Source organism: Cydia strobilella, chromosome 1, assembly GCF_947568885.1.
Source record: "Cydia strobilella chromosome 1, ilCydStro3.1, whole genome shotgun sequence".
Classification (NCBI taxonomy): domain Eukaryota; kingdom Metazoa; phylum Arthropoda; class Insecta; order Lepidoptera; family Tortricidae; genus Cydia; species Cydia strobilella.
In genome coordinates this window covers 23910396-23933049 of record NC_086041.1, presented here as the reverse complement: position 1 = coordinate 23933049, position 22654 = coordinate 23910396, and the positions used below count along the sequence as shown (strand labels likewise).

Genomic DNA, 22654 nt, shown 5'->3' with positions numbered 1-22654 from the left:
CTCTTCTTTGACAGGCGTTCCGTTCCATTCAGACAACTTATTAAGAACGGTTTTTCAACATTAAAAAATAAACGTGTTATAATACTTATAATGATGAAATAGTACATTATAATACAAGTGTGCTAATAAGCGAGCGCGCAATAAGAAAGCCGATGTGTGTAATGACTAATGCACACGCGTTTCATACGACGTTTTTCAACACACTTGCGAGAAAAAAAAGAAACTTTCATATTAATCAAATTTTAATAGTTAAAACAGTTAGTATTGTGTGTTGCATCTGTCATACTGCCGGCCGCCCCTCGCCCCGGCCAAGAGCGGCGCGGCGGGCGGGCCGGCCGGGCCGCGCACCGCGCAGGCGGTCGGGCGCGCCGGTGCCCGCCAGTCCGACCAATTAAAGAAGGCTTCTTTCCATGCATATTATTAGCAATCAGTTACCTTCTTAACTCAGTCGAATAATATAATGAAAAAGCACGAGTGGAATAATACACTGAAAGAGCACGCGTGTTTAATATCTAGGATTATGAGCCAAAAATCGGTGGAATAAAAACGTCGTTTTGAGCAAGTGTGTTGAAAAGGTAAGTAATAAAATATGAAATATGCATATTTTTCGTATTCTTACATTCAGATTTCAGATTTCAGATGATTTATTGATAAATGTACATCTCATTTACATGTCAAACAAAAATACAAAATATTCAAAGATAATATAAACATTAAATTATTTGTTATTAACATTAACAGTAGGTTTTTATGTTGATTACGACGTTTAAAGGAAACTAATATTAACACTCATCAATAAGTAGTCATGAATTGGAACAAGTAAAAATTAAAAAAAATTGGAAAAGTAAAAAGCACTAGTTCGCGAAAACCAATTTTCCGCACGCTAAACAGCCACGAAAAGTAGCACTTTTTGAGCAACTGTATTAAAAAGTAAGTTACGTTCACGCTAGCGTTTATGTCAGTGCCAAACTGATGGTAGCCGTACTGGTAAGGTAATGTCAGTAATGTGGGAGTTAACTGAAAAAAAAATGTGAATATTTTTTTATTTACGATTTCACTATCTGTAAATTTGCTCCAATAACTCATCCATATTAAAATAATATAGCACCTAAATATTACTTAGAAACGAATAATGTATAACATAGGATCTTGCAGTTATGTTAGCTAATACAACTAGTTTAGGAAGTTTTTATTTTGTTGCTGTTTTTAATTTGGCTTCCAGTATTAAATAATTCCATTTTATCTTTTCTACTTTCGTTTAATTCTAATTGGCGCCTTGGAAATCTTTGTAAAGATATCAAAGCATGAGTTTGCGTTGTTCGACCCCATACTAAATCGAGTATCAGCCACTGTATTGTGAAGTAGAAAAAATGTTCTACGCTTGCAAATATTACCAACGGGATAAAATTGTATCCACTGAATAGCCTCAGCAGTGGGTAAATGTGCTCGTTGTTTATTATACTGCGACCGCATCTGGAAATATATTATTAATATGTAAAATTAATTAGTTTGTTCAGCGTTGCACCCACGTAATAATTACATAAATATAAAATTATGTAGTTTGCACATACGAACATAGACATATACGAAAAATGTTTACCTCCACATCATCATAATAAATTGCATATCAATAAAAACAATACACTCCTTTTTTGGGCAGTCGTGTAAAAATTAGGGTAAAATGCTTTTGATGTCATGATGTCAATCAATTGTTTTGAATTTTAATTATCTTATATATTACTAAAATGTTTTCATGTAAATAACACACGATACATAGGGAATATAACATTTTGGCTTTTTGGTAGAATAATTTTTGGTAGGCCAAATAATTATAGCCTGGCCCACCATTTCTGTCACTAAGAAAAGGTGTGACTTTAGAAGTGACTACAATGATTTGCCAAACTATGAGAATACAAAATAAGTTCGTTGATGGCCAGTGTATAATCTTATAATCTTTAAGGCCTTAAGTTTTGAGAATTAATGTAGTTTAGAAAATGTCAAGGACGAAACATTTGTGCGTCATAATAGTAGTTTATGTGACTGCTACATAATGAAAGGCATTAAAATACGAGTGGGAGTTTATGAAACGAATGAAACTAGTCTCATAAAAGGATTACACGAGTATTTTAATGCCTAATTATGTAAAGTTACATACACTGCTTTATCTACATCAAGCTTCAACAAAACAAAGTAATTTTGTACTTACAAAATGCTTACAAACTAATTAAACGTCAAATGGCGGTAATGCAAACTTTCTCGCGCACGTCGTCACGCATTCGTTGTTTTTTTTTATTCAGCGACAAACTAGTCGGAGGCCGACTGCCATATATCTTTCGATATCAAGTAACATGCGAAGTTTGTCAAAATTATTTGCAACTGACACTTCATTTTGAATAAAACGTCATCTCGACTGATATTAGAATAGAGGCCAAATCAAATTTCTTTGTTTCTCAGAGATGTTCTTGAATGTAAATTAAGGTATCGGCTATCGATAAAGTAAAGTTAAAATTACGATACACCCCTGTGGGCCTATATTAACAAACCGGTATCTGTATACCGGTTTGTTAATATAGGCCGTTAGCTTATCGTTTTTGAATATATTATCAGGAGGGGTATGATATTGATGTAGATAAAGAAATTTGCGTTCGCCTTATTTTCTGTGATCATTGCCAAAGTCAAGGGATATTAAACCTTATTTATATCCCCATAATCGCCTTCTCCTTTTATTTACTCTATGCAACAAAATAGTTACTTAAAAAATGTTAATAAAAAAACAACTCTTGGATAAATCGACCATAACTCAAAGTTTTTAAACGTGACTATGTTCCACACTATGTTCCTTCGGGCTCCTCCCGAGCACCCTGTAATAGCCAAATTCACTTACGTGACAGCGTAGGCAGCTAGGAACGTTGTCAACACGTACACTCCAAATGTTAGGTTTTTAGGTCTTTTCTTCGGCACCAGCAGGAGGTCTAACAGGATGATGACCAGCGTGATGGTGTGGAGACAGTGCTGCAACCACATAGGCACCAGGACGTCCACTGCAGGTGGCGCCACCAGCTCGCGGTTCTTCGTCCACAGCCTCCAGAACAGGATATCTGAGAACTGGGAAACAGTTAATCATCAGTAAAACGTCTTGCTTGTTGCCTGAAGAGCGGAATAAATGCATAGTTCATTTTACCGCTCTCTGAAGTACTCGTTGTGGACGTTGTAGTAATAGGCCGTTTAATTATAAACACCTATAACGCGTAAGTCTCTTCAACTCAACATTTTACTCTTAGCTAGGTGAATCCTGCGTTTTCATTCACTATTTCGTTTCAATCACGACGTTGTAGTGACGACTTTGTTTCGAATAGTAAAGCTATTTAGTAGATTAAGCTCGTAAAGTTGTAAATGACATTTATATATTATTATGTTGCACTGTTCTGATTTAATCACACCTATGAACTAGTTTGATGGTGGCTTAGCCGCGTTAAACTATTTCCAAAATAACACATTAGAACACATTAACTCTCATATAAAACTAAAAACTCGTTTTTTATTCTCTATTTTACTCAGGGAAACTTACACAAGTAGCTGGGAACAGGATACTGGAGAAACATACGAATCTAAATTTGTTAAGAATCGTGACGTGCTTCACGCCGCGGTTGGTGCCGCGGAGCTCCCGCCAGTCGCAGTAGATGCAGATTGGCGTGTACACTAACGATATTAACTGCAATTATATAAACATAATTTTTAAGAAAAAAAAACCGACTTCAATGGGGGATGCCGTTGAGAGGTTACTTATTGTTGATGGTGCACTCCAGACAATGAAATGAAAAAGACAGCACCGTTTGCCTAACTAAAAGGAGGTAAAACCACCCACTTTTCTAGTAGCATTTCGTTTCTGTAAGGGTCACAGTTCTAACCAAACCTAACCCAATATTCTGATAGCATTTCGTTTCTGTAAGGGTTACAGTTCTAACCTAACCCACTTTTCTGATAGCAGTTCGGTTCTGTGAGGATCGCAGTTCAAAAAAGTTCCACATGCTGGATTTGTTGATGAAAATACAAAAATCACTATATGTAAAGTGACCACCAAAATGGGTTCCAAAAAGGTAAATCCACCACATTGGCCACATTTAATTTAATAAACAAGATAGTTGATAATGTAGATAAGGGTCACAAAACTGTTGCCATTTTCTTTGATATGAGCAAAGCTTTTGACCATGTATCGCACAGGTTATTACTAAAAAAATGTGAAGCCTATGGCATGAGAGGACTGGTAAACTCGTGGATTGAGAGCTATCTCAGCAATCGACGCCAAATAGTTGAAATATTAGGTGCAGACGATGACAAAATGCAACAGAATTATAGATCAAACATGTTATGTAATAGGGTCGGAGTACCTCAAGGGACTATACTTGGACCTTTATTGTTCCTTCTATACATTAACGATCTGCCTCTAATTACAAATCACAGTTGTAGCTTATTTGCGGCGATATCTCAATTGTTATTTGCGATAGGGATAATGAAAATTATGAGAATATTATTAATAATGCAATTGCTGACATAATTAAATGGTTAGATGATTTACAAGTTAATATTGATAAAACAAAGTATATCCAATTTATTAATAGAAGAGGAAAGAAGGAGAAACTGCATATAGCCTATAATGGACAGACTCTCGTAGAATGTGATACCACTACGTTTTTAGGGTTTGCCCTAGATGATCGATGTACTTGGAAAACGCATGTGGATAAGGTATGCTCAAAAATTAATAGATTTGTATATGTTTTATGGCGATTGACACGCATAACTGATATGAAAACCGCTATAATGGCATATCATGCTTATGTTGTATCCAATTTAAGGTACGGTATATTGATGTGGGGAAATTCGTCATATGTAAATCATGCCCTTATAGCACAAAAACAATGCATTAGAGCAATATGCAACATGCGTCAAAGAACATCTTGTGTAAGTTCTTTTATTAAATTGAAATTGTTAACTGTACACTCGATTTATATATACGAAGTTTGTGTATTTGTTAAATTGCACCCCGATATATTCGTCAAAAAAAGAGATATAACACATTTTAACACTAGATATCCTGACAGACTAGTACTCCCTAATATGCATACAGTCATGAAAAATAAAAGTTGTTATGCAATGTGCGTTAAAATATTTAATAGACTGCCTGATGAGCTTAAACAGCTACCACTCAATAAATTTAAAAACAAACTGTACTCTTTCCTTGTCGACAAATGTTACTACAGTCTGAAGGAATTTTTAGTTAATTAACTGTCACTTCATAATTTGTTAGTAACAGTCCACGTTAATAACTAATGGCTTTATAACTAGGTTAATAATGCATGTTTTGATTAAAATAATGATGTCAACTTAAATTTAGTATAAGTTTTCAATTTGCATGGCTTTTTAAAGTCTAAATGTGTATGGCTCTATAAATAATAATGTAACACCATTGTATACCACATTTAATGGCAAATAAATATATTTCTATTTCTATTTTCTATTTCTATGCCTTTCACATTTGAGGAGTTGCCTCGATTCCTCATGGATCCCATCATCAGAACTCGAGCTAGACAAAAATGCGTCTTGAAAACCTAACTTGCTCAACAAACATAACGAAGAGGACAAATCGCCAAACGTGAACTATGCGTCATTGAAGAGTTCCGTTCTGATCATCATCAGCAGTTCCACTTCATCAAATGTCACTTTTTTAAATGGAAATGCTGGATTTGTTGACGAAAATACAAAAATCACTATATGTATGCCTTTCACATTTGAGGAGTTCCCTCGATTCCTCATGGATCCCATCATCAGAACTCGAGCTTGACAAAAATGCGTCTTGAAAACCTAACTTGCTTAACAAACATAACGAAGAGGCCAAATCGCCAAACATGAACTATGCGTCATTGAAGAGTTCCGTTCTGATCATCATCAGCAGTTCCACTTCATCAAATGTCACTTTTTTAAATGTAAATGCTTGATTTGTTGATGAAAATGTATGCCTTTAACATTTGAGGAGTTCCCTCGATTCCTCATAGATTCCATCGTCAGAACTGCGTTTTGACAAAAACGGGACCAATCTGTATGTATATACTTACAATCAAAAAAAAAAATTTCAAAATCGGTCCAGAAATGACGGAGTTATGGAGTAACAAACATTAAAAAAAACATACAACCGAATTGAGAACCACCTCCTTTTGAAATCTTGAAGTCGGTTAAAAATAACATATTATGATCAACTTAATATAGACAGACATAAACGCTAATTATTTAGCGCATGTCAGAGCTAACTAAGATCTATCCCAAAGATAATACACTTTTATCTATTTCTTGCCCTCATACTTTTATTAGGGCTTGTGCTAGTGAGTAACCCATATTCATAAAACTTTCAAAACCTATGTTCATGTTTGTCTCTTTCTAAACACAATTGTCAAAATGATAGACCAATGATTATTAACGACTTGTTAGTTGTTCTTCTTCTTCTTTTAAAATTATGGCTTCAGCCCAGTGGGACTATTTCGCCAGTATCAAGGTATTAAGAGGTTTAAAAACGACAAAAATTGTACGGTTGTACAAGACAGTGTACGGTGATTTGTTAGCTCTTGTAAATCGATAGCTAGACTTTACAAGAAGCACGTGGACTACCGGCCGTTGACTCCAAGATAGTGGTTAAACGCGCTTCAAAATTAATTCTCCATTCACTACACACTACCACATTAGTTTACTGTATAATAAGCTATCGATATTACACTTTAAACAATATTAATGAGCAAAAAACAAAGTAATTAATCACGATGCTAACTATCAAGATGGCGCTCGAACCGGAAGTCCTGTTAGTTGTTAGACTTAACAGAAGTTTATAAATAACGTATTGCAATGAGTCAACACATATTATTATATATCTACGTTAGAAACAATAATATTTGTAATATGAAAGCATTAGAAAGTAAATGCGAATTGAAAAATTATTTCATTTCTGAAATCATAATATTTCATTAAAGACAAAACACCACACACCACACAACACACACACACACACACACACACACACACACACACACACACACATGACATAGGTTTTTTTTTAATAAAAACATTATTACCTTTTATAAGTACATATAATATACATATAAAATAATAAAACGTCCTGCCCTTTTGGACCTGAACGTTAACTACCTATATACTGGAGCATAACTTCTGGCTGTGACTTATATTATATCATCCGACACCGGTCTCAATCTAGTTCGCAGGCATATCAAACATTTTGGCGAATCTTATCACCTATACAATATCCTTAACTTTCGGGAACAAATTAAAATACTAATAAATGTATGCTACATCCATAGACACCATAGATATACTTATTGTCTTATAAAAAATACAAACATGGTAAACTTTGTAATTAATGGAAGAGCGGAGCATTCTGGCACAAGTATCTATTTACTTAAAATTGCTTAAAAGAAGGTTCTTGTTTTGATACTAGTTTTCATTTTTTTTACAAATATGCCACGGCCATTTAAATACATAGTTTATGTATACATAATTCATAAATATTATTAAATTTTTTGACAAAATATAGATAAACTCACATTAAACCATGAAGTAATAAGCAGCCAGCGGTTGTGATGATACAGTCTTACTAAAGGATCCTCGGCAACAGTAAAGTCTATTCGTATTAGCATTAACCCAATAACAACCATGAGACAATATGTTAAACTGTAAAACCATAATCTTATTTTCAATAAATATTTTTCACTCGTCCGAATATTGTTACTTAAATATTCATTTAGTATTTTTGACATTGTAATCACTTTGTAATTTTAGGAATATCACAACTTGTTCACCATCCAAATCAGCCGCAAGGACTGAGCAAAAGGGTACCATACCTATACCGTATTTATGGAGAAACATTAAATTTGTTTGATGTTTTTTCCTGGTAGATACAGTCAACAAAACCTGTGGGCCTCCACTACTACGTAGTATGGTAACTAAGTATAATGATAAAAAAACGTTCGTTTTGTTTTCTAGATTGCTGCACCCAAATGTAAATGTTTGCCAATTCTGTCATCAAAAAAAAACACTAGTAGCGGAGCGGTAAGGCGTCCGGCTTCCAAGCTGTGGTTTATTAAACCCGGCTTGTACACCAATAAATGAGCAAATTGAATTTTTGATAAATGAGATAGGTAATTGGGAATAAAATAGGTAATACTAAAAGCAAGCTATAGATAATCTTGAATATATAAATTTATCTCCGTCTGTGTCGTATGCATTAGCAATAGAACAATAAGCAGTGGAACCTACACAAATGTATTTTAAATAAAGTAGACATCATTCTTGTATCTATACTACCTAAACATTATCATGATGCCTTATTTCTTTCCCGGAACGTGATGCAAAATTATCCAATGAGGTCAATGACACGTCATGAGCAGTCAGCCCCTTTTAAGTATCACGGTACCGTTTGTGGACGATTTCGATTTTTGTACCTCCCTCACTAATTAACTGCTAGTTGCTGTTAATGTTAACAGCTGATACTTGACCTTGTGTTCACTACTCATTATTGTCGTTGCCCTTATGATATATCCTATTTTTCCCAAGAATAAGAACTATTTCTCAACTGTAGGAAAAAGTTGTTTCGTGCACAAAAGGGTCGGAATAACTTCAAATAACTTCTAAGGTGTTGACATCAAAGTTCGTCGAACAAAAATCAGACTGTTGTCATGTTGTGATACCAATATTATTATATATTATTTAGATGATGATTGTATCTATATAGATGCGTATTATTCAAATGTTTGTTAATCAAAATGTATTTTTTAATACAGTTGCTCAAAAAGTGCTACTTTTCGTGGCTGTTTAGCGTGCGAAAAGTTGGTTTTCGCGAACTAGTGCTTTTTACTTTTCCAATTTTTTTAAATTTTTACTTGTTCCAATTCATGACTACTTATTGATAAGTGTTAATATTAGTTTCCTTTAAACGTCGTAATCAACATAAAAACCTACTGTTAATGTAAGAATATGAAAAATATGCATATTTCATATTTTATTACTTACCTCTTCATCATTATAAGTATTATAACACGTTTATTTTTTAATGTTGAAAAACCGTTCTTAATAAGTTGTCTGAATGGAACGGAACGCCTGTCAAAGAAGAGGCGTATTTTCTTACTGCAAGAATGTTTTAAGTTTCCAAAGGCAACATTCGATATTGTTTTTTATAAATATACGATACACAAATAATCGTAAATAACGATATTTAGGTAATAATAGTACAATGTTTTAATATTTACAATTGTTTCTGTCTTATAGAACATGTATTTGAAAAAAAAAAACTTTAATTGAAGTGGGTTCAATAATAATAACAAAATGTATTCTAGTCGAATAAAAGCTAGAAAAACACCTCTTCATAATGTCAATGTCAATGATTTCAGTGTCACAGAATTAATAATATAAAAGTTTCGAATTCATTCGAATTCCATTCCTTACATGTTGCTTTTCTTATTTTTTCGCAACTGTATTAAAAAACGTCGTTCGATACACGTGCGGATATGTCATTCTTCACTCGTCCCGAGTCTACGTGGCAAGATATCTCGGTACTCGTGGAGTAATGACATACTTTCCGCACTAGCATAGAAATGTACTATTTTTCGAGCTAGTGTTTTGATTGGTAATCAAAATGACATACTCGTATTATAAGGGTTTTTTTTGTATTCTCCTGCGCCTCCTTCACTCCCTACAAATTTAATAATTGTTGTTCCAATCGTATAAAAATAACTACACACACAAACACACACACTATGACGAAGTCAAAAGTATTTTAAGTCTGTTATGGATCTATGTGGCTACCACCAGTTTGCTATCTATAAATGATATCGAGAACGTAACTGACTTTCTATGCATCTCGCTCGTACTCGCATATATTATTTAGTGCGAGCAAGATGTATAGAAACTACATTATTGTTTTAAAATGAAAATGAAAATGAAAATGAAAATGAAAATGAAAATGAAAATTTATTAATAACATTAGGTTACAGGTCAGGGTTGTATAAGATTTGAAATTCGTATAGTATCAATAAATACAGTATACATATTTATACCTATGAGTATATTACACATTCAATTTGTATGTCACAATGTTACAATTATAAGTACATTTTTATTCTTATAGTTAATTTTATTTAGGTACATCAATAATCTCACTGGAAAAATATTCATCTATGTCATAAAATGGTGATTTTAGTAACCAGTGTTTTAATCTACTTTTAAAATTATGGAAGGAAGGTGCATCCCTGATACTTTTAGGTAGGTGGTTGTATATACGTGGGCCAAGTACATAGGCTGATCGTCCACTTTTCGCTAACTTATGTGGCACAGATGCGAGGCAGCCCGCGTTCTTGTTACTACGCAGATGATGATTTAGATTAACCTGTTTCACAGTAAATTTGTTCGTGTTGGCGTAGGTAAATCTCGCTATTTGCTGAATAAGTACACAGGGTAGTGTTAGTATACTGTATTCTGTGAAGTACTGACGAGCAGAGACGTCATCAGAGACACACGCTATTGCTCGTACGGCTCGTTTCTGTAATGAGAACACTCGACGCCAGTCAGCGGCTCCACCCCACAGCTCGGTGCCGTACGAAATGAGCGAGTGCACAGTTGCAAAATAGCAGCTCCTAACGACGTCCCTGGTCGCAGTACTCGCGAGACGTCTTAAAGCGTAGCACGCGCTGCCCAGCCTCGCGCACAGATGGTCGATGTGTACGTTCCACCTCAGGCCACTATCGATGGTAAAACCTAATAACTTTATGTCCATAGCTTGACAGACAGCGTCGTCGCCGGCATACGTGGTCATGGGCCTGGATGTGTGGCCATTTAAGTTGAGTTTACGTAGTCCTTAATATAATTTTCAATATTTGATGTCGTAGCTTTAGTAATTGTAGATAGTTTAGTATTATTTTCGCCTATAAAACGTTGCACCACGTGAATTACTTTCTTTGTTTTGTTGTTTTTGCTTAGCGCGTTTTAATTGGTGCTGTGGTGTAACAGATGGCGTCAGCTGCTTGTCATTTATGTCAAAATTGGTCGCGTTCACGTTTTAGTTTGTATCGCCATCATTACGTTACTGCGATCTGTCATTTATTTCTTTGTAATCTGTTTGTTTTATTGCCATATTGTTTTAGTTTTTTATCGCCCTCTTATCTTTTTAGTTTTTATCCTATATACATAAAATGTAACTGTCATCTGTTATTTATTTCTTTCTAATTTGTTTGTTTTATTGCCATTGTTTATTATTCATTTATTCTTTTTTTATGTTGTGTACTTTCCGTGCTTGACTCGTGGCCCCGACGGAAGACCAGCGTTGGCCTATCCAGGCTAACACCATGCTGAGTCGGGACCATTTCGTGGCTAATATCGGTCGTGTCATGTAATGTAATGTTATGTGTAAGTTTGCTTTTGGTTCTTCTTGTGTTATAATGTGCCACGAATAAACTATTTCTATTTCTATTATGTAGACGTTTGCGTATATGTCAATTTTGACACTGCCAGTGACTCATGATACGGCTACTACTATCTAGTTATTCATTCGTTTTCGAGTTTGTTGATACCAACATATTATAGTACTCTTTGATACCAACCCGAAGCTAGTAGGTAGGTGCTGTTATAGTATAAGGTGTATATGTAAAGACGCTGGTCGCACACCGGATGCGTAGTATGCCTCACGTCTCCGTCTGCAGTTCCATTAAAATTGAGACTGTATGTGATGAAAGGCCAAAAGTTGGGGAATCAGTAGGACGCCAATATTAATATACTAATTTATACATAAATTAGTTAATTGGTTATTGGTATTGGTTATTGGTGGTTCTAATAATAGAAAACACAATTCCCCTAAATGAGGGCGTCACTGGACGGTCCACATAGTCGTAAGGAATTTTTATGCTTTGATAAACGTTTTATAGGTTGCAAACGTGAGGTTATAGGAAGTAAAAAAAAACAAGAATTGACGCGGGAAAATTAAGAAAAAAGCGGGAAAAGAAACTAAGGCCTTGGAATTTGTCCTATTTCTTCATTAAACATATATATCTAACGATGTTTCGTACATTTCCTACATTGTTATATTCGTAGATTTTGTACAAATGATAGTTACGAGAGAAATTCTCGTAACTATCATTGATTCGGGCTCGAACTATATTGTAGGTACAATACTATTGTATTGTATTGTATTGTACATACAACATAGTTCGAGCCCGACCTGCAAACAGGTGCTCGCGGTGTCTTGTTTGTAACATTTGGGTGGTATAAATTACTTAGTTATTAAATTTATTCCAAATATTTAATAAGACGCGATAGATACGTCTTATTAGGTATTAATATTCGAAATTGCCTGCCGTGAAGTTTGGTTCTGGACTGCAAATCAACATTATAAAGGCAAGTCTCGGCCTGGCATCTCGGGTTGACATGAATCTTATTGCCGGTAACCCCAACAAAGTACTGGAATTTATTTGGGTTTTACGATAAGAATGTCAAGTTAATTAAACTTTACGCAATAATTTTATCCCTTCGTTAATTAACTACTGTTTATAAAGTAAAGTGGAGAAGACTTCGATAAATAGTTTCGATGTGGCTTCGACGGATGTCTTGACTCACACTAGAGAATATTACTTTTGTAGGTATCTATTCATTCGTCTTGTAATTTTATACATAAAAACCAAGATATGCATTTGAAATAAAAAAAACTGTTACGTATACACAAGTAAATATATAAAAAAATATAACCGACTGAAAATACCTGAAATATTTTTTCAAAACATGTTTATTAAACGATTGCATCGCCATCTGCGTAAAGTTTTGAACGTTAGTCGGCATTCTCGCTTGAGAAGTTTTAGCCTCCTAAGATCCAGAAGCATTTGTTTTACACTGATATAAACTTTCACGATTTTTACTCATTATTATTCACAACGACGGGACTTAATCGCGTAAAATAAGTTTTAAATTTACCTCCGACGTTGTCCTCGTCTTTAGCCAGTCTTCTCCGAGGCCAAGGGGACAACGCCGTCCTCGAAACGTCGGAGGTACATTTAAAACTTATTTTACACGATTAAGTCCCGTCGTTGTGAATAATAATGAGCATTTGTTTTGTTTTTGAATTTGGAATCCTTAGTTACTTAATAAAAGTTCAAAATAGATTGGGGAAAATGTACAAAAATATGTACGCAGAGTCTTAAGAGGTTAGATACTTCATAAATAATTTTGTAAAACTAGATATATCGCTGAAAAAAATGTAAAGGTTTACTAAATAGTTACGAACAAAATAATACTCCATATCGTATTTTTGCATTTTATTTACCATACTCGTATATTATACCCCTATTAAAAAATGAGCAATGAACACGAAATGAATAAACCATACCGAGTATTTAATTAGTTCTGCTCTATGCTATTCAACGCTTATGCCATTTTCCACTTTTATTAACACGTATGAATGAGAAGTTTTCAGGGACAGCTCGTGAGCAGTAAAATATTAAAATCTACATCTACAGTATTAAAATCAGTACTCTACAGTACCTATCTAAATCTACATCTGCAGCAGTATTAAGATGAAAGTGGAGGACCCGTGCGAAATCGCTTTTTCATACAAACGTAGTCCTCACTTTCCTCTCTGGATATTAACATTAGTGAAAATATTTCACTAACATTAGTGAAAGTCAATTATATGAGCCAACATAAAATGCAACTTTCTCATCAGTTTTGAACAATCAAGAGACCCTTTTCCAGCTGGTGTGGTGAAAAAATACATAATATATTTACCTTGTATTAGTGAAGTCAAATTAGTCAACACGAACCAGTTCCTTGAATGACACTTCAAAACAGGTTTCTAACTACAATTTTCCTCATCTTCCGCAAGTAGATGAGACAGTGGAGTCCCGAATGTTTGCACACATGGGAGACTATAACCATTTTTTTCATATATTATTTATTATTTGGCACGTTGATATATTTGTTTATGATTCAAATCTCCCACCTGGGCAAGTCTCCCGAACTAATATATATAGCGTTCCGTTACTAGGTAGTGTTACTGACTTACTTTTATTTTTGTTTACGCAAAAATGTCCACAGAATCACAAGACTGAGCCGACCGTCCAGTGGCACCCTCATTAGGGGGATTATGTTTTCTAATAAACTAATTATTTTTGTTTAATTCAGTATATTAATGTTGCAGCCCTACTGATTCCCCAACTTTGGTCTTTGTCACATAGTTTTATTTTTCTAATTAATTGCTTTTACATCTAAACTACATTTTTCCGTGTAGGCGATGAAGTCAAAAGTAAGTAATATAAAACGATATTAGGTAGATCAACTAATATTACAAGCAGAAGGGGAGTTGAAAATAGAGTTCCGGTTAATCCAGCTATAATCGAATTGTGATAATATAATTTTAACTGAAAATTGTTGAGCATTACACTTTTCGGTCGTCGCGACATCTATTGTCAACTAGCAGTATTGATAATTCCCGCTACTTGACGCTAGGTGTCGACTACGAAATAACTCGCGTTTTGGTACGAAAACTGATGTATGGAGTTCCTTACTTATATTTATCTACTGCTTTCTAGCCTCTCTCAATATTTTTAAAGTTATGTTATGATCAGTCGCTTAAAAGAAAAACATTTATTTCTTCAATTTGTATTGGTACAAAATCGTCGTGTTATACCTGGAATGCTAATATAAGAAAAGGAGGCCGGATCTGATGCAACAATGTGTTAAGGTTTTAACACGCCCATATGGGTCAAAGTCAAACACAAAATTATGTTCACGTCTTTCCTGTAGACATACTCAAAAGTTAAGGGCTATATAGGTTAATTTTCTTATTTAACCCTTATCCACATGAAAAGGTACTCCTTTCATTTGGATAAGTATGATAAAATCATTACCTACATGCCCACAGGCTGTTAACTATGTCCACAGAAGAGAAAACTTGTGTGTTCTATAACTCACGCTGATTCGCGTCGAGTCGAGTCATAAGGCATATCACTCGCACCAAAGATAGATATAACTCGGTAATAGATGGATACAGTCTAAGGAAAAAACGTGCCTCGAAAGTCAAGAAAATTTGATTCTCGATCAGAGGGCGCTACTAGCTTTGGCCTACTGTCGTATAGATGGCGTTGACGGTTTCGTTTGTTATTTAACAATTGGGTAGGTAAAGTTTTTTGAAGATAGGCAAATTATATTTTTGACCGATAGTATTCGTCATAACGATCACGGAAATGCAGCTCTTTTATTTTTATTTCGTATTATTTATTAAATATATTTTTTTAAGTGACCGAGATGACGTTTGTGAAATTTAATAGCAGATCAGGCACTAATGCCTTTGCACGTGATTTAATTGATGAGATAGAAAAAAAAACGATGTCAACTGTCAGTGTCACTTAGCTGTCATTGACGAAAAATAACAGACAACGGCCCAACCTTTTCTGTTACCTTGCGATTTAGAGTTATCATATGGTTATCATTGAGATTTTTGACGACCTCAGCACGACCCAAGGACTTCTGATTCCCCACGACATCTGCGAGTATTTTGATAAAGATTGAATCTACTTTCGACAACTTGGCACTGCTTATTGGACAACGTTTTCTTCCCTTACGACGACCCGACCCCTGCGCTGACCCTTGGACTGAGTTTTGCAAGAAGGATGAGCGAGTTTATGCATGCAGATTCTACAAACTTGCCCCACATGGACCTAGTTATGATTTTAAATTATTATCATAACAGCGATAAGCACAATGCCGCCGAAATTAGAGGAGCGAAGGCCCTCCTGTACGTATCCGTGAAATACATACATTAAACATTTTGTTATTAACATTTTTCGGCAATGACAGCTAAGTGACACTGACAGTTGACATCGTTTTTTTTTTCTATCTCATCAATTAAATCACGTGCACAGGCATTAGTGCCTGATCTGCTATTACATTTCACAAACGTCATCTCGGTCACTTAAAAAAATATATTTAATAATTAATACGAAATAAAAATAAAAGAGCTGCATTTCCGTGATCGTTATGACGAATACTATCGGATAAAAATATAATTTGCCTATCTTCAAAAAACTTTACCTACCCAATTTTAACGCATATAAGTGAAAGGACATGGGTCAAAATCATAAAAATAATTAATGCAAATAAAATAAAAAACATTCATCCACATTTAAATACATTTTATCGTATCTTTATATATCTTCATTTTTAGTTTTAAAGTGTGTCGATAGATGGCAGTGAATTTACTGTGGTTACAAAATTTACTATGACAGTACCGCTCTATCTTATTATATCCTCTTTGCTCGCACTTATTGTCGCATATCGTGAGATGCATGCACTGCGAGCCGTGTCATAGGAAAAACAACTACTTATACCATTTGGATCGGCCTCCAAGCAACATGAATAATGTAACAACGTGATTTATCCGGACTTTAACCACTAGCCCCAGTGCAGTTAACGGCGTTTATAAAACCGTTTAACTGCGCTGTAAATTAAAATCTGCTTTTTTATCCGCTTGATAAATAATGAAAATGCGTTTTACTTGCTGCACTGGTAAATAACGTATAACTATGAAGGTTAGAAACTGAATCCATTATCTATATATATAAACGTAAAAGCCCTGACTGACTGACTGACTGACTCACTTAAATCAACGCCCAGCCCAAACCGTTGGACCTAGAGAGCTGAATTTTTCACAATAGGTAGCTTTTATGACGTTAGTGTCCATTAAGAAGGGGTTTTTCAAAATTCATCCCCTAAGGTGGTGAAAAAGGGGTCGAAAGTTTGTATGGAGATCATAAGTTATTTCAACGTTCTTAAAAATTCAACTCCTAAAGGGGTTAAAAAGGGGATGTAAGTTTATATGTGGTACTTGAAACTTTGGTAAAAAGGGCATTATATTAAAATAGACGAAGACTGATTACTTACACCGTTTTTAACAAGTTTGTATTAATAGTTTCGGGAGCAATATTTTTTTTAAATAGTGGACTTGTAAATCTTCTAAGAGGGTCGAGAGGGATTATATCGGGAACAATTTTTTTCAGTTAGGGTCTTGAAACTTCGTAGTTTGTGAAAGACAAATTTCATGCGTTGTATAATTATTAACAAATGATTAACCGTCCCTACTGATATCTTTTGCTGCATAATGTTCTATATTATGCTCATGTATAATATATAACCACCAACATACAAATCCACGCGTACGAAGTCGCGGGCAACAGCTAGTAAACTATACTTGTCGGACATTATATTCTTGGGCATAAAATTATTTTTCTCGTCTCCTTTTTTAGTAGTCTCAGTCTCCGTGTTTTGATTTTTTCTTATTTTTTCACGCCAGTCTCATTTCGTAGTGATATCTAGGTACTGTAACAAGAATGACAAAATAGTAGTATTTATGAATTTCGGTTAAAAAGGTCAGCTCCACTAGCAAGCGTATAGGGTGTATGTAAATTACAGTTTTATGTTATTTTTACGGTCCTGACCCTAAACTTGTTGGTATCCATCAGCAAGGCGTCGTAACTGCTCTTCGGAATAGTAGTTTAGAACTATTCCAATCAGGAACACATCGGTTCGCCGCGACACAAACTTCTTTAGTCGCGATCAAAGTCTTCACAAATTCGCTGGAGAGCCTGGGCCTCGTACTGGGACTGGAAGACAAATTTAATAAGCTTACAAAGTCAATGGCTGTGAAATACATTTGCAGACTTTTGATACCAACATAATAAATAATGCGCGAAACATTACATTTAGCTAATAGAATCTATTATAAATATATGTCAGGCGATATATCTAATAATTATTACATACTATTTAAATTATAAGTTAATCTAATAATGCAAGAGGTGTCAGTCTTTACGAAAGGCGAAGCGCATATACCAATGCATATCCCGAAACTGCCACATAACCGATTCCGATTGCTATCTATCGAATCTCTCTCTAAAATTTTCTTACATTTTCAACTAAGATACAATCTCTACTAATTTAATATTATAACTGCGAAAGTAACTCGTCTGTCTGTTTCTTCTTTACGCTTAAACCGTTGAACCGATTTAGACGACATTTGGTATGGAGATAGTTTGAGGCCTGAGGAAAGACAATAAGATAATTTTTCGTCGTCGCGGGCAGAAGCTAGTATAATGTTATTGACTAACTCGTAATAATGATGGATTTACATATAAAACACTATAGATGCAATAAGTGCAATATCAAGATGACGGGCAACTGCGCTAATGCGTTGCACTTGCATTTACGCTTCTTCACTCCCCTACTCATGGTTCGGCGACCAGCTAAAAGGCTTTAAGTGAGATAAGAAGCCTCGTTAAGTGAGTAAACTTATCCTGAAGGATTAGCCTCACGGTGTTAGGTTGAGTTGCAATACCTAACACAGCGCAGGGCAATGACATACGAGGAAAAATAATTCGGTTAAGTACGAGTCGGATTTAAGGTATAGGGGTCAGCGCCACCTTAACACGACGTCACACACGAAATTACTCATGGGAGAGTTTCGTTTCAAAATCGTCATCTTCGTGGTTTTTCTCGCATTTAAAAGTCAATCAGTTATTGTGTAAATTAATTCTTATCACGTTTTGTGAAACTATGCGCCTGTAGATAGTAAGTGAGCAATAAGGTAATTATAACAATTTGAGAAATTTATACGTTTGCAACACTATAACTTATAACATTTAAAACTTTCGCGGTTTGAACACATATTAAATCACATTTAGAAACGGGTCTATCGCGTATTTATTTTGTTACCTTTATTTACCGACGTTTCGACACAGGTTTCACTGGTCGTGGTCGCGGCTAACTTTATAACTTTTAATCTTATCTTTAAAAAAGTAAACTGATTCTTTTGTGGGTTATAATCCCGTACAAGTCTAGGAAATGTATATGTAGTTTATTCCGATGTGATTCCATCTGCTTTTGCTTCAGTACCTCAATAGGTACAGAGAGGAAAATGGGCACTACGTTTGTATGGAAAAGCGGTCGTACAGTTTCCTTTTAACAACGGCCAATGGCGTAACGGGCTCAGTTCATGTAAATATGATTTAATGAATTTCATTCCACCAATATAAATATGTTAATTTTTATTACATAGGTAATGAAGTCATTGAAATTATAGGAGTGTTAAAAAGTACAGGGTATTTTTTTTCGTCCCTAGTACCTATAGGCCGTGATTGTTAATCGACATATTCCTTAAAAGAGGTTATTCTAGAGCTCAATTGCAATGATTTAAGTCTTGTCAACCTAGGGTCTAAATTGGTTTAAACTATTTCAGTTTTTTTTTATTCCACACCTTTATTCACCATATCCACACCATATTTATCTAATAGCCAACAAACGACTGATTGCCTACTCTAAGTAAACTGTTGTCATAAATTCCAAAAACTTTAGATATATAACTACCTACAAGGACTTGAAATCATTTATTATAAAAAAAATATTAAATGTTTTTGTAATCGAAGTCATTACTTAAAAAATACACTTTGATTAAAAAAATGCAGGCATTATTTCCTCAATAATGTAATAATACTAATAATTGTCAAAAATATCTTGCATGTTTTTTTATGTCAAATTTTAAATCAAAAAAAGCTAAATACCCTAAAGCTTGTCCAAGAAAAAAAGGTCGCATTTTAATTTTCAACAAAATCTTACACAACAGTTCAAGATTAACTGTTCTGAAGTAAATTTTTGTTACAAATTTAATATACAACATGTATGTATGCATGTTTTGAGTCTGACTTTATAAATCCAGAAATTTCGTAATTTTGTTGTACGTCCCGTAAGTTTGTCTATCTGACCTAACTAGTTTTTCACTCATCTACTCGAAGGTTAGCTGGAAGAGATTCCTTATAGGGATAAATTCGCCTTTGTACTTCCATTACTGTAATTTATTTTAACAAACCTGTGTTGTTTACAATAAAGTGATTACTCGCACTTAAACTATCGTGAGACATGAAATAAAACTATGAAAACGGATTATATCGCGTATATTGAATTTATAATACATCCCGACGTAGTGTTGGATGATGCTGGACATTCTGATGTTTTGAAAAGATGTGTCCCGCCGAGTTTGTTGCCGGTCCCATATTGGGATACCCTCCTACAATTTAGGAGGGAATTAAATCTTCTCGGGTCCGTGGTGTAGGGTTGGAGCCGGCATAGTTTATTTTTATCGCGTATATATATATATCTTTACTTGAAAAATAATTATAGTGTATAACTAGCCTTATGAACCGATTTTGCATGTACAACCAGCCTTAAAGTTTGTAGTCTATGATTGTTCATTATTTTAGTATGTGGGTATTTTTGCATTTTGTAATTTTTCCTCAGTCACCCGTTGACCACGAACGCTGTAAAGAGTTCGAAACGTCGGGATGTATTATAAATTCAATATACGCGATATAATCCGTTTTCATAGTTTTATTTCATGAGTAACTATCGCGGTAACCGAAGACAATATTATCGTGAGACATATTTCAAAATATTTATCAGTACGGTTTTTACTCACTATTATTTTTAGTCGCTTTTGGCGACATGTTTCGGATTCTTTGGGAACAACCGCCGCGGACACTCGTGCCTGAGGATGGATTCCCAAAGAATCCGAAACATGTCGCCAAAAGCGACTAAAAATAATAGTGAGTAAAACCGTACTGATAAATATTTTGAAAGTGATTACTACTACTACTAAATACTATTTATGTTGGATGATCGATATTTGAAATATCATTGATATGGCATAGCTTTCAATTGTTCGGTAGATTTAAATATAATGTCCGTGTAACAACAACGCTATTAATTACTTAAAAAAAAGCTATGTCATATAGTTTAGTTAGTGTCCTTAAATGCACTTAATAATACTCCTAACTTAACGGAGTTTAAAAAATATCAACCTGTATAATGTGAGCCATCTTCCATTCCATTTTGAGTTGTTCACTATGTTTGTTGGTGTTTTCTGAAATGTTTAATACATTCGGTTTATCTATACACTGTGTTTTTTTTATTTCCGTTAAATTCGACATGTTGCTTGGTACATTAATAGAAGCTACCTGGTATATCGCTTTTTGTAAATTTCCAAAAAAAAATATTTTTTTCCTTTTTCATACAAAATAAGTGAATATTGCATTGTAAAAGGTCCTTTACAGTTACGTAAAAGTTAGTGTGACACATAATGAAAGAAAAGTAGGTAATGTCGTAATTGTCAAACTAACTCACATCAGTAACCTTCTTGTAGTGAATAGCTATCAATGGAAAACTCTTTAGTGACGAAACTTAAAAAATAAATAAAATTTGGAGGCAATGAAGAATCTTTTACACAGGTTCAGCAATTAAATTTATTGATTGAATATCTCAAAAACCGTAAGAGTTAAAACACTAGTTTCTTAGAGAAATTAACTTTATTTAACCTGAAGAATCTCCCCTTAAAAAAAACGGAAATCAAAAAAATACGGGTATATATAAACGTAAGAGTCCTGACTGACTGACTGACTCACTTAAATCAACGCCCAGCCCAAACCGTTGGACTTAGAGAGCTGAATTTTTCACAATAGGTAGTTTTTATAACGTTAGTATCCACTAAGAAGGGGTTTTTCAAAATTCATCCTCTAAGGGGATGAAATGAGGGTCCAAAGTTTGAATGGGGTTCAAGTTTTATTTTAAGCTAGCAATTTGAAACTTCGTTAAAAGATATATTATTAAAATACAAAAAAACTAATTTCAGCGTTTTTGAAAATTCATCCGCTAAGGTGGTGAAAAGGGGGTTGAAAGTTGAAAGTTTGTATGGAGATCAAACATTTTATTGAGTGCGGGACTGGATTCTTTGTATAAAGGTATATTATTAGCATAGAAGAAAAGTAATTTCAGCGATTTTAAAAATTCACCCCTTAAAGGGTTTGAAAGTTTGTATAGGGTTCAAATTTTATTTTAAGCTAGGAATTAGAAACTTCGTAAAAAGGTATATCATTAAAAGAGTAGAAAAATGATTTTAGCGTTTTTGAAAATTCATCCCCAAAGGTGCTAAAAAAGGGGGCTGAAAGTTTGTATGGACATCAAACATTTATTTGAGTGCGGGACTTGAATCTTTGTATAAAGGCATATTATTAGAATACAAGAAAAGTATTTCAGCTTTTTAAAACTTCATCCCGTAAAGTGGTTAAAAAGGGGTAGAAAATTTGTAGGGGGCTAATTTTATTTTAAGATAGGTACTTGAAACTTTGTAGAAAGGTATTTAATTAAAAGGGAAGAAAACTTATTTTAGCATTTTTGAAAATTCATCCTACAAGGTGGTAAATAAGAGGTTGAAAGTTTGTATGGAGATCAAACCTTTTTTTGAGTACAGGACTTCAGTCTTTGTATAAAGGCATATTATTAGAATACGAGAAAAGTAATTTAAGCGTTTTTGAAAGTTTGAATCCATTACAAATGCTTATTGAAACTTCTTAGAAAGGCATTGTATAATATTACAAAAAAAGTTATTTCAACGTTCTTAATAATTGTACCCCTAAGGGTGTTAAAAAGGGGATGTAAGTTTATATGTAGTACAAGTTTTCGTTTTAGCTAGGAACATGAAACTTGGTAAAAGGGCATTATATTAAAATAGACGAAAACTGAT

At 34.3% G+C, this 22654-nt stretch overlaps 1 protein-coding gene across 2 annotated transcripts; it reads right to left on the bottom strand.

Annotated features, from left to right (window-relative positions):
• Positions 1 to 1081: 1081 nt before the first annotated feature.
• On the bottom strand, positions 1082 to 17684 carry LOC134742791 (androgen-dependent TFPI-regulating protein-like). Of its 2 annotated transcripts, none has more exons than XM_063675986.1 (4): positions 17526 to 17684; positions 3569 to 3712; positions 2885 to 3105; positions 1082 to 1473 (listed from the first exon to the last, which is right to left on the bottom strand). In XM_063675986.1, exons 1-4 carry the CDS (start codon positions 17544 to 17546, stop codon positions 1179 to 1181), a joined length of 681 nt encoding a protein of 226 aa, XP_063532056.1. In that variant the 5' UTR covers positions 17547 to 17684; the 3' UTR covers positions 1082 to 1178. The 2 variants fall into 2 exon arrangements, with proteins under 2 accessions (XP_063532056.1, XP_063532048.1); XM_063675978.1 differs by lacking the exon at positions 17526 to 17684 and adding an exon at positions 7602 to 7848.
• Positions 17685 to 22654: the final 4970 nt, after the last annotated feature.

Coding starts and splice junctions, on each gene's coding strand:
- LOC134742791 (XM_063675978.1), bottom strand. CDS start 7,814: ATGTCAAAAATACTAAATGAATATTTAAGTAACAATATTCGGACGAGT. Junction 3,713..7,601: donor TTATTACTTCATGGTTTAAT/GTGAGTTTATCT, acceptor ATATAATTGCAG/TTAATATCGTTAGTGTACAC. Junction 1,474..2,884: donor CTAGCTGCCTACGCTGTCAC/GTAAGTGAATTT, acceptor ATATATTTCCAG/ATGCGGTCGCAGTATAATAA.